This window comes from Cnephaeus nilssonii (genome assembly GCF_951640355.1).
Source record: "Cnephaeus nilssonii genome assembly, chromosome: 11".
NCBI classification, from domain to species: domain Eukaryota; kingdom Metazoa; phylum Chordata; class Mammalia; order Chiroptera; family Vespertilionidae; genus Cnephaeus; species Cnephaeus nilssonii.
This window is the reverse complement of record NC_137082.1, coordinates 75,051,806-75,063,664: the sequence shown is the minus strand read 5'-3', so window position 1 is coordinate 75,063,664 and position 11,859 is coordinate 75,051,806. Positions and strand designations below refer to the sequence as shown.

The 11,859-nt window shown below is 35.7% G+C and overlaps 1 protein-coding gene across 5 annotated transcripts in view; it reads right to left on the bottom strand.

The window, feature by feature from the left end:
- KIAA1328 overlaps positions 1–11,859 on the bottom strand; it is a gene marked incomplete at its 5' end in the record, with an annotated part of 160,341 nt that overhangs the window by 124,055 nt on the left and 24,427 nt on the right. The window contains one exon of one of the 5 annotated variants that reach the window (XM_079784465.1): positions 2,277–2,491. The exons of the other annotated variants lie outside the window; for them this stretch is intronic. Coding sequence (XP_079640591.1) covers positions 2,277–2,348 — 72 coding nt within the window. Of the gene's footprint in view, positions 1–2,276; positions 2,492–11,859 lie in introns of those variants that run through there. 5 annotated transcript variants of the gene reach the window in all.

Genomic DNA, 11,859 nt, shown 5'->3' with positions numbered 1-11,859 from the left:
CCTAAGAGTAATCATAATTCTATAAACTTTAAATATATCCTTACTGTTCCTAAAATTCATTTTCTTGTATTCCATCGCTTGATCTTTATGGCAACATCATGCTGTATTATCACCTTACAAATGGAGCAAGGGTAAGATATGACTGAAGGCCATCTCAGTTCTGGTACTCCCAACAGCCCCTTTACAAATTCACCTCAAATAAAGAGCAGAATTCACTTGGTGGCTCGGCATACTACAGTTCCTTAAGGTCCCCAATGACTTTCTGTTCAACAAATCCAATGTATACTTTATAGTTCTCTTATCTGACTTCTCTGGATCAGTAACTCTGTTGAATTGCTATCTTCCTTCAGCAATTTTTGCCACAACTCAACACTATTGCTTTTCGATAGCTATTCCTTCTCATTCTAAGCCCCTGTCTTTCTACACTTAGTAAGTGTTAGGTCCTGTCCTTGGCTTTTATCTGTCTTCATGCTTTAAGTTCTCCCTGGGCAATCTCACCCAAACTCTAAACTTCGGAAGCCAATTACATTCTGATGACTCTCAGAAGCACATATTGGGTCCTGAATTTTATTCTCATTCCACATTCTTATCTTAATCAAATTGAGCTTATCTTCAAAGTTAATATGGCCAAAATTAAGTCATAACCTTTTTCTCTTTTGAAAATCTTTTCCCCATATATGCCTATTCTATATTCCCAATTCAGAAATCAGGGTCATCAGATATGTTAGGTCCTACACAAATCCTCATACCTGTTTTATTCTAAAACGGTGTCAAGTCTGTCTTGTCTTTTCTATCCTCATTACCTCTGCTTTAGCTCAGTCTTTACCATCTCTCTCATCTGGACTACTGATTTATTATACAGTAAGCATCTGAACACTAACTTCACCCTTTCAATTCATTCTTCCTACTGCTGCAGAAAATTATTTAAAATACCCATCAGACTAAATTACTGGCCCCTATCTTCAATAATCAAAATCAACCCCGACCCCCCGCGCCTCCCCCAGATGATACCCAACAGAGTAAGTCCAAACACCTTTGCCATTCAAAACATTCCATGATTTGGACTGAACTTACCCATCCAGGATCATTTCCTCCATCTTGCCTTTGCAATTTCCACCTCACCACTGCAAGTTGTACTTTCATTACATCAAACTCCTGATGTTTCCTAAACACATTACAATAGTGCTATCCAACAGAATCGTCTGTGATGATGAGATGTTCTATATCCATTCTATACAGTACCAGTCACATGCGGGCAACCAGGGAACTGAAAATGTGGCAAGTGTGACTAAGGTACTGAATTTTTCATTTTATTCACCATGAATCAATTTACATTTAAACTGTCACATGTAGCTCATGGCTACCATATTAAACAGTGCAGTTCTATGCTCTCTGTATCTCTCTATGTTGGAATATGTCCTTCTATCCAGAATGTTTCTTTCTTTACCCCTTACTTGTTGACATGGTAATTTTCTATTCATCTCTCAAGTTTCAACTCACTGACTGTTTTATACAAAGTCTTCTTTGCTCCGAACAACTCCCACAACAGTTTATGCCAAAAGATAAAAATTTAAAAATAAGGTACCATTTATCATACTGTGGTTATTCTTTCAAGACATTTGCAGTGTTTGTTGTGTGTTAAATGCTGTGCACGACACTGATGTCACAAAGAAGAATAAATCAAACTCTGTAATAAATTTTTGCTATTAGGACAAACAAAGAACTGCTAAACTATGTGCAAGGTGCTACCCTGGAAGCATCTGCCAATATTGTTCTCTGGACTATGCCCTGCTCTTTCCAAATCCTGATGCTTTTCATATACTTTTCTTTTTGTCTGGCACTCCCTCCTTTGTCTTCTCTTCTTGATTAAATTCTTTGTGCTTTAAGATTCAGAGCAACAGTCAATTGCTCTGGGAAGTCTCTCTTGATCCCCGTTAGCCTCTGCTCTGCTCTCTGAAATTGTACCCGGAAAATATGTTTATCACACTGCATTACAATATCTTGTTTCCCCCATACATTCCATAAGACAGTACCTAGTACATAGCTGGCATTCAAAAACTGTTTGCAAAATATATGTCTACATACTAAGCAAGAAAAATATTATAAATTTACATTATTCTTACTTTCACTTCTGCCAATAACATACACAACTCTGACTTCACTGAACCTTATAAGGCGAATTTACATCTTTGGTAAATGGACATATTCTGAAAGACCTACGAGTCAAGTCAAACTGAACACATCCAAAACTTATTTAACTTATCCAAAAAAACTACCTGAGCCTTGTCTTGAGTCCCTGCCTCTTCAGGGGACCAATACCTACAAGGAAAAAAATAGGTTTTATGCATTTTGCAACCAAGTACAATAAATGTTATACATGGTCCACTTTTACTCAAAACACTACAACTGCCTATCAACTATTTTATCTTTCACTACCTTCTCTCTTAAACCAAACCAAATGACCTAAGAATTATGCAATGGCCATTTTATAATTTTGGTTGTAAATGCTCAGGAGAGTAAAAAGTAATATCTTTCAAAGAGCAAAACCAAAATTACTCATTTTTTATTCTTTATTCTCCTATTATGCAGAATTCCTATGAAATTAAATAAATGACAACAAAACAATAGAAAAAAACTTAGGGATAATAAAAGTGTACCACAAAAGGTATTTGTTGCACTGAGTTAGTAAAAGTTCTATTTATATATGAAAGTAAAGAATCATAAACCAGTTTAAAATGATTATTTGGAGCTCTGCTTTCAACTTCCAGCCTTGTTTCTGATCTTAAGTGGAAAAGTATATAGTCTTCCCATTTAAGAATAAGTGCAAGTTTTTCACAAATGTCCTAAAACAGATGGAGAAATTCTATTCTATTTCAAGTTGTCAGAGAGATTTATAATGAACTAGAGGCCCAATGCACAAATTTGTGCACGGGTGGGGTCCCTTGGCCTGACCAGTGATTGGGGCCAATCAGGCTGCTGTCCAGGAGGAGGGACCATGGGAGGTTGGCCAACTGTGGGAGGTTGGCTGTGGGAGCACACTGACCACCAGGGGACAGCTCCTGCATTGAGCGTCTGCCCCCTGGTGGTCAGTGCGTCATCATAGCGACTGGTCGACCGGTTGTAAAGGTCGCTTAGGCTTTTATATATATAGATGGATGTTGCATTCTGTCATATTTTTTTCATCCATTGAGATAATCATACAGTTTTTTTGCTTTTGGTTAAAATGGTGAATTACACTGACTATTTTTAAATTTTTGTCATGATTAATATGTTATAGATTTTTTTATGCAGCTGGATTTGACTTGCAAATATTCTGTTGAGAAATATCCTCTTCTCTTCAATTTTTAGGAATAGTTTGTGTAGGACTATGTGCAGGGAAGAGGCCTGTTTGTGATTGGCCCTTGAATGACTCTTGGGAATTGACTTCTTAGACTGTTCTGATAAAAACTGTTTTGCCCATGTAGAGCCTTGAACTGTACCAATTTGTCTGTCTAGATAGTTTGTGAAAACGATGTGAACACCTGCTTTTGGTAACTACACTCAGTCACACAGGAACTGTGTAACTGATCCCCAGTAAAGACCATGAAGTTGGTGAAAGAGCCACTGGAAAGCAGGAGGCTGGATAATTGCCAGAGCTCACACAGGGATAAAAAGACATAGCATTCCCATCAGCCAGAAGAGAGAAATTATATATTACACAAGTATTTGATAGGGTTCTCAGAGAAGTCACACCTTAAAAATGGCCCCAGAATAAAAATTGTTATGGACATACTGAAATGATGCTTAAAAACAAGATTCAAAAGACACAAACTGATTCCAAATAACTTTGTTTCAGTGTCTGAATAATGACCCAAACTTTTTATAATCTACACAAAGTAAAACAAATTAAGGTTCACAGGGTAGAGGATAAAGGTTAAATGTTACTTTGCAAGGTTCCTCTAACAAGTACAATATTAATTCTATTTTAATAAAGTGCATACTGTAATCCCTAAAGCAACCACTAAACAACACTGCAAAGTGGCACAACTAAAATTCCAATAGAGGAATCAGTATAATGCACTAAACATTCAGCTAATACAAAACAAGCAGAAAAGGAGGCTCGGACAAATATGACAAACAGTAAACAATAGCACAATGGAATACCTAAATCCAACCATATCTATAATTAAATAAGTGTAATAGACTAAGCACTCATTTTAAAATACAGACTGTCAGACTGGATATAAAAAACAACACCCAGCTATAGACTGCATACATAAATGCACTGGGGGTAAAAGCAATAAATAGATTTCAAGTATAAAGGATGGAAGAAGATAGGTCATGCAAACAGTAAGCATAAGAAAGTTGTTGTGACCATATTAATATCAACATAGACTTCAAGGGTGGAGGTATTACCACATACATAGAGGCAAATTTCATAATGAAAGGGTAAATAAATTATGCACATATAAAAATAACAAAGGCATATATACTTTGTAGTATAGCTTCAAATGACACTATCAAGTGCCTTGATTCAATTAACATTTAAATTTAGAAAACACTACTACTAACAACTACTAAGTACATATGTACTAGTATATATTCTTTTCAAGTGCACATAGAATCATCAAGATATACCACCTATTGGGCTGTAATACAAGTCTCATTAAATTTTAAAGGGTAAAATTATATAGAATATGCGTAGGCATTAAGTAATTAAGTTAGAAATCAGTAACAATGTACTCTAAATAATTCATGTAAATTTTTTTCAAAAAATTAAAAAATATTTCAAACTGAATGATAATGTAAATACATTATTTCACAAATTATGTAATGTAACAAAATCAGAGCTTAAATGGATAGTTATAGTTCTTAATGCTTATGTAACAATGAAGAAAGTCTTAACAATGATCTGTTTCCATCTTAAGATGATAGAAAATGATTGGAAAGAATCCATATAAGAACAGAAAAAAAAAACACACACACACAAAAACAGACATGATGGAAAATTAAAAATGCCCAAAGTGGGCTTCTTGAACATTAATAACATTGGTAAGACCATTGCAAGACTAATAGGAAAGAAGAAAAATACTAATTGCCAATATGAGGGAAAAAAGAGGCGGTATCACTACAGATGTTATACAAATCAAAAGAAAAATAAGTGCAATCCCACTTCCTGCAATGATGAAATAGTACCTGTGGGGTTTTTTTGAATAGTTTGTTTTGAACCAACTCTTCCACAGCTCTAGACATAAAAACTCTAGATGTAAAAAACAAAAAAAACAAAAACCATCTACCTCAAGGCACTGAAGGTTAACCAGAAACAGGAAAAGTAGGAGGGGAGTTGCCAATTAGAAGAAGGAAACACTGGCGCTTCCTGTTCTATGACTTTTCCCCAGAGTGCAAGTCCCATATCAAAGAACTCGTTCCCTAGCCGAAGTCATTGCTGTACCTTTGTCCAAAGCCACTGTGACACTTGTGGGGGTCCAGTTCTGGAGTGTCTATGCTGCTGCATTAATCTATGGATCTGTCCTTTTGACAGTACTGCACTGGAGTACTTGAACTAAGCTGGGTTGAGGAAGTCCTCCAAATTTTTTCTTCTTGTAATAAATTGTTTTAGATATCCTAGCTCTTTTAACTTTCCACATAAATTTAGAATTTCCTTGTGTATATCTACAAAAAATGTTGCCTGGAGTTTGATAGGAATTAACAATTCCAGAATAATTAACATCTTTACTATGTTAAATCTTCCACTCCGTGAACATGGTTGGTCTATCTATTTATTTAGGTTTTCTCTTATTTCTTTCATCAGCATTTTGTAGCTTTTAGCATACAGACCCTGCATATATTTAATGCCTAATTATTTTATTTGTGGGGAAGATATTGTAAATGGTGTCTTTAAAAAATTTTTAGTTTCCAGTTGTTCCTTGTGACAGATATTTGCATGTTGACCTTGTATCCTGTAATGTTTTAAACTCATTTAATAGTTCTAGAATTATTTTTAAAAAGATTCCTTGGAATTTTTATGAAGATAACCAAGGTATCAGAGCTTAAAGTTAATATCCACCACCATATCCAGGACTTTTTGCTGTCTCATCAAAAGACTTTCCCTCTGAGTGCTTATTGTATGCTTTAGCCCACAAAGAAAGAGACTGAGCAGCCCCTGCTTCTTACTTTCTTCACTATATTTGTATTACATTCATATTATGGTAGGAAAATAAAAGCTCAAGTGACTACACAAATCACCCTAAGACTTTGTCACCATGAGCCTCCCTTCCTGTATATTTTCAGCTAAAATTTATACTACCCAGGTGGTAGAAGATGATAATCCAGATTACTGAAATTACCACATGACAGCATCCACAAGAGACCTTGAGGGCATAAAACAATGTTTCTATAAAATATATATATTTCAATAAAGCTATATATTTTTAATTAAAAAAAAAGAGACCTGGGGAAAAAATAAACCCAAGTCAACTTTGAAAGAAAACCTACCTTTATCATAAACCTCAAAGACTCCCCAAAGATAAAACTATAAAGCAGTAAGTAATTCACAGCAAAAACTTCAGTAACTACATGGCAACAAAACACCATAAGAAAGAATAAAACAAAACAAAACAGAGACTTACATGGGCTTCCTATGTATAATGAAAGAAAACAAAAGATGAACACGTGAACAGAGGACAGAAAACAATAAAGAATGCCCAAGTAGATTTGAGACCCAAATAAAACTTTTTAGCTATAAAAATATGATAGAAGTTTAAAATTTTAATGGATGTACTTAATGCAGTAGCTTAGACAGAAATAAAATGAGAAATAGATCTTAAGAGAGATCTGAACAAGTTAGCGGCATAGAGAAAGAAGAGATGATATAAAGAGAGTTGAAAAGATAGGAAGGATAGAATGAAGTGATCTAAAATATAACTAGAGTTTCCTGAAGGCAAAGATGGAAAGAATGGGCAACAGCAACATCTCTTATATAAAAGGCCCGTGGCTGTCATGCCGTAACGCCATCACAACCCAACAAGCAGCAGCTCTCCCGGCGGGCAGGGTGTGAGCTACTAACAGCAGAGAGCTATGAGTGGCGGAGGGCAGGGCGGCCAGCTGAGGCAAGTGGAAGCGAGCTACTCGTGCACACTGGGCCTCTGGTAAGGAAATAATAAAAAATTTTCACTAGCAATGAAACCCAAATCAACACTGATTCAAGATAACAAATGAATCCTGAGCAGGGTAAACAGAAGGAAATTCATACCTAGAGTCATTATGATGAAACCACAGAATAAAAGAGATAATGAAAAGAGGATTGGGAATTCTCAAAAAAGATGAAGAAAAAAAGGAAGCGAGAAGACAGCGAAATATCTTCAATGAGCTGACAAATGTAACTGTCAACTTAGAATTTTAAGAATGAAAATAAAATAAGAACATTTTTAGACAGAAATGTAGATGAATACCAGGAAATCTTCACAAAAAGAAATGCTAAAAAATGTACTTGAAACAGAAGGTAAGTGAAGCCAGGTAGAAGGTCTGAGAGGCAAAAAATAATCTGTTTGTTTTTTTTTTAAAGCTAAAACTCAAAAAAGTTAAAAAAAAAAAAAAACATCCCCAAAATTCAAATGATAACAATGACAACATACAAACTGGAGAGCAGTAATAGTATTAATGTGTTGTATGGGTGAAGAATAAAGATGTTAACTTCAGACTTTTGATAAGTTAAATACATATGTAAAACTGTATTGAGGAACCAGTAAAAAAATAAATATGCATTTAAAAACAAAGTGCAGATCTTTTCTCAGGCAAAAATATCTAAAAGTGCACACAATGTACTATAAATATTTATAAGTAATTAATAAACAATTTTAAAATAAGGGCAAGAACATCTCCCAATAGTGTGAATAGGGGAGATTAATTTCCTTAGCTGGCAGTGGAGAGACTTAGCTTGATAGAGGATAAAATCTGCTGTAGCATGAAAAACAGACAACATGAATAAATAAAGAGAAAGGAAATTGTTGAACTAAAGAGACTTGTTTTAGGATAAGATGGCTATATAACATGGAGTCAACTAATGCAAAGACAAATTGCCAGGCTGACCATAAATAAAAATAAGCCAGTAAAGTATTTGAAACTGTGCAAAACTGACTTTTATGCTCTTAAAAGTACTATTTGTATATAATTGAAAGATAATAATCCACAGCTGTCAAATAGCAGACTGCCACTTAAACATTAATCTTTGTAGTAACATTGGAAATTAGAGGAAACTATACTTAAACATTATTTTTGGAGGTATGAAAAATAAAGTCTATATACATATATTTATAATTAGACCACCCTATTTCAACACAATACATAAAATATGCAGTCTTTTTATATTTTCATCTGAAAACCAACTGCTTCTTTAGTATAAAAGTGTCCCTGCTTAAATGGAAAGAGCTAGAGCTTCAGGGACAGGGATGGATCCAAACCAGCTGGAATACTTACTGACTGACATTAGGTGAGTTGCATAACCTCTGTGAATTTCAGTTTTCTGAGCTGTTACCACAAATATAGTTAGGAGTCACCATCTTTTCAACCAGCCATTATTTATTCTTGTCACTACAGGTAATCTTGATATGTGGCTATTAAAAGAACCTTACTTTCTTTTATTTCTCAAAGTCACATCATAGGCATAATTAAGTGCATTAGATATTATCAGACTGGGAGGAAAAAAGACTAAGAGGAGTCACACACAGTACTTATGATCATAACAATGACAAATAAATTGCTTCCCAACTCAGTGCCTATGAAACTAAGAAACTTCTTAAAGTCTGTAGTACTCATGTATGTTTCAAAAACAATCAATTAATGAGATACAACCTTATTTCACTCTTTATAAATTGTCACAACTCCACCCAAAATCACTGCAGTGAACACTCCCTACTAAAAAAAAACTTATTTCAAAATAAGATTAAGGGCTGAAAATGTATTAGATGCTAAAAAAGTATTAAGTCCTAAAAATGTATTTTATTGTTGGTTAAACAATAAAAAACTCAATTCTGTCACTACTAAGTAAGCTTGGATGGAAAATAAAACCTACTCCAATTTGGCTGTGGAAATAGGGATTCTTTTGTGAACTTTCACTAACAATAAAGTTCATTTCAAAATGTATTATAAAACGGGGGAGCTACTCAATTTACATGTAATATATTATTATAAAAAACTGGCATCACTTCCTTTTAATCAATAATTAATATACAGATTTGACTTCCATAGCTGCAAATTATATCGTGAAATCCCTGTACATATATTCACACCTGACATAGTCTCCCAAGTTAGTTTGCAAAACTATAATCAGAATCCTATATAATAAAGAGGTAATATGCAAATTGACTGTCACTCCAACACACAAGACGGTCGCCCCCATGTGGTCAAAGATGGCTGCCCCCATGTGGTCAAAGATGGCTGCCCCCATGTGGACACAAGATGGCTGCCACAAGATGGCCAGCAGCGGAGGGCAGTTGTGGGCGATCAGACCAGAAGGGAGGGCAGTTGGGAGAGACCAGGCTTGCAAAGGAGGGCAGTTAGGGGGGATCCAGGCCTGCAGGGAAGGGCAGTTAGGGGCAACCAGGCTGGCAAGGGAAGGCAGTTGGGAGGGACCAGGCCTGCAAGGGAGGGCAGTTGGGGACGACCAGGCCAGCAGGGGAGGACAGTTAGGGGCAACCAGGCCGGCAGGGGAGGGTAGTTAGGGGTGACCAGGCTGGCAGGGGAGGGCAGTTAGGGGCAATCAGGCAGGCAGGCAAGCGAGCGATTGGGAGGCGGCAGTCCTGGATTGTGAGAGGGATGTCTGACTGCCAATTTAGGCACAATCCCACAGAGATCGGGCCTAAACGGGCAGTCAGACATCCCTCAAAGGGTCCCAGATTGGAGAGGATGCAGGCTGGGCTGAAGGACACAAACCCCTGTGCACGAATTTTGTGCACCGGGCCTCTAGTTAGCTATAAAAAACCTTTATGGGTTCAAGACAGTCAAATTGTCTGTAAGTTGATTAAATAAATGAAAACAAATGACTTTAGTGCCTTAATAAATAACAATTGTCTCTCTCAAGTAACTATTAGGCCTAAACTCAAGAAAGGACAAACAAAGCAGTTCCTACATAAAGAGGTAATAACTGTTTCATACTTCTTTTTAAGTTTATTCAAGAGGAAGAAAGAAAAACTAACTGCTTTTATTCCAAGTTAGTTAAAATTAATATAATTTAAGATACTGATTTTGTTAATCCCCCAATTAATGCATTACTCCAACTTTATGTATATAAATTTGAAAACATAGAGGAGATGGGCTAATTCCCTAAAAGACACAAATTACCAAAGCTTACTCAAGAAGAAATAGATAACCTGAATGACCCTATCTATTGGTGCCAGAGGCCATTATTGCCTTGTTCCAGATTTTAGTGGGAAAGCATTTAGTCTCTCACCATTAATTATAATTTTAACTATACGTGAAAAATGATGCTACACTATTATAATGTAGCTACTGTATAATCCATCATTGGGAGATTGACCTTACATCATCCAATAAGTACCCAAAAGAACAAAGTGACAGCAAATAAGCCAACAAAAAATAAAATACAAATTTTAAATATTCCATTAATCCAAAAGAAGGCAAAAAAAGGGAAAGAGGAAGGAACAAAGATCAAATGAAGTAAATTGCAAAATGATAAACACAAATGTAACTGTAGTAAGAATCATATAAAATATAAAAGGTGGAAATACCTCAATTGAAAGGTATAGCTATTAGACTGGATTAAAAATAAAAAGTACAACTCACCTATGTGCTGGCTATAAAACATGTACTTTAAATATAAAGACACAAACAGGTTAAAATTTAAAGGCAACGAAAAGATATACCATGTTAACACTAATCAAAGACAGCCAGAGTAGCTTAATAAACAGGAGCCATTGTAGATTTTAGAGCAAAGAATATTACCAGGAATAAAGAGGCTACTTCATAATGATAAAGAGATCACTTCATCAGGAAGAGGTAACAATCTCAAACTTTTATGCACCTGAAAACAGATCTTCAAAATACATGAAGCAAAAATGGATAACACAGCAAGGAGAAATGGGTAGATCCACAATATTCAGAAATACCAATTCCCCTTTCTTCGTAATTGATGGAACAAGTGGTTCATGAAGCAACATGCACACAGGAGCTTTGCACCATACATCTGACACCTGTAGAATAATCCACCTAACAGCAGCAGAATACAAGTTAGTGGAATACACGCCTCTCACACACACTTCCCAACATGACCCAAAGGTACAAATTGAAAAGTGAGAACTTAGAAGAGAGTGAAACTTACATTTCTCCACTGCTCATATCTCTTACACAAAACATTCCTATTGCAAGAAATTAGCACAAAGAGTGCTTTAATATACAGGGATATTGTTAAAATGCAGGTTCTGAAAAGTGAAGTTTAGCATGATGCCTAACACTCTGCATTCCTAACAAGCTCCCTGATCTTGTTGGTTATCCTGACATCACATAGCCAAGGGGTGCACTTGCAGTAGCAAGGGAATGACAGATGAGAGGAAAATGAATAAAGGAAGCAAGGGTCCCTTTATCTTTGCCTGCTTCTAGAAAGTCAATGACAGGCTAAATAAATAAATAAATAAACATTTTTTTTGAGTGAATCTAATGTGGTTAGTCATGGCACGAAGCATTAAATATGAATTATTTCATTTAATGTTCACAACAACTCTTTGAAGTAAAGACTATCATTATCCTCATTTTTCAGAGAAGGAAGCTGAAGTTTAGAGGTCAGTTATTTCCACACCTCACAGAGCTATCTAGTTACCGGGCTTAGCAAGGCTCAGGTGTTCCAAGCAGCACTAAATGAGCTCCATG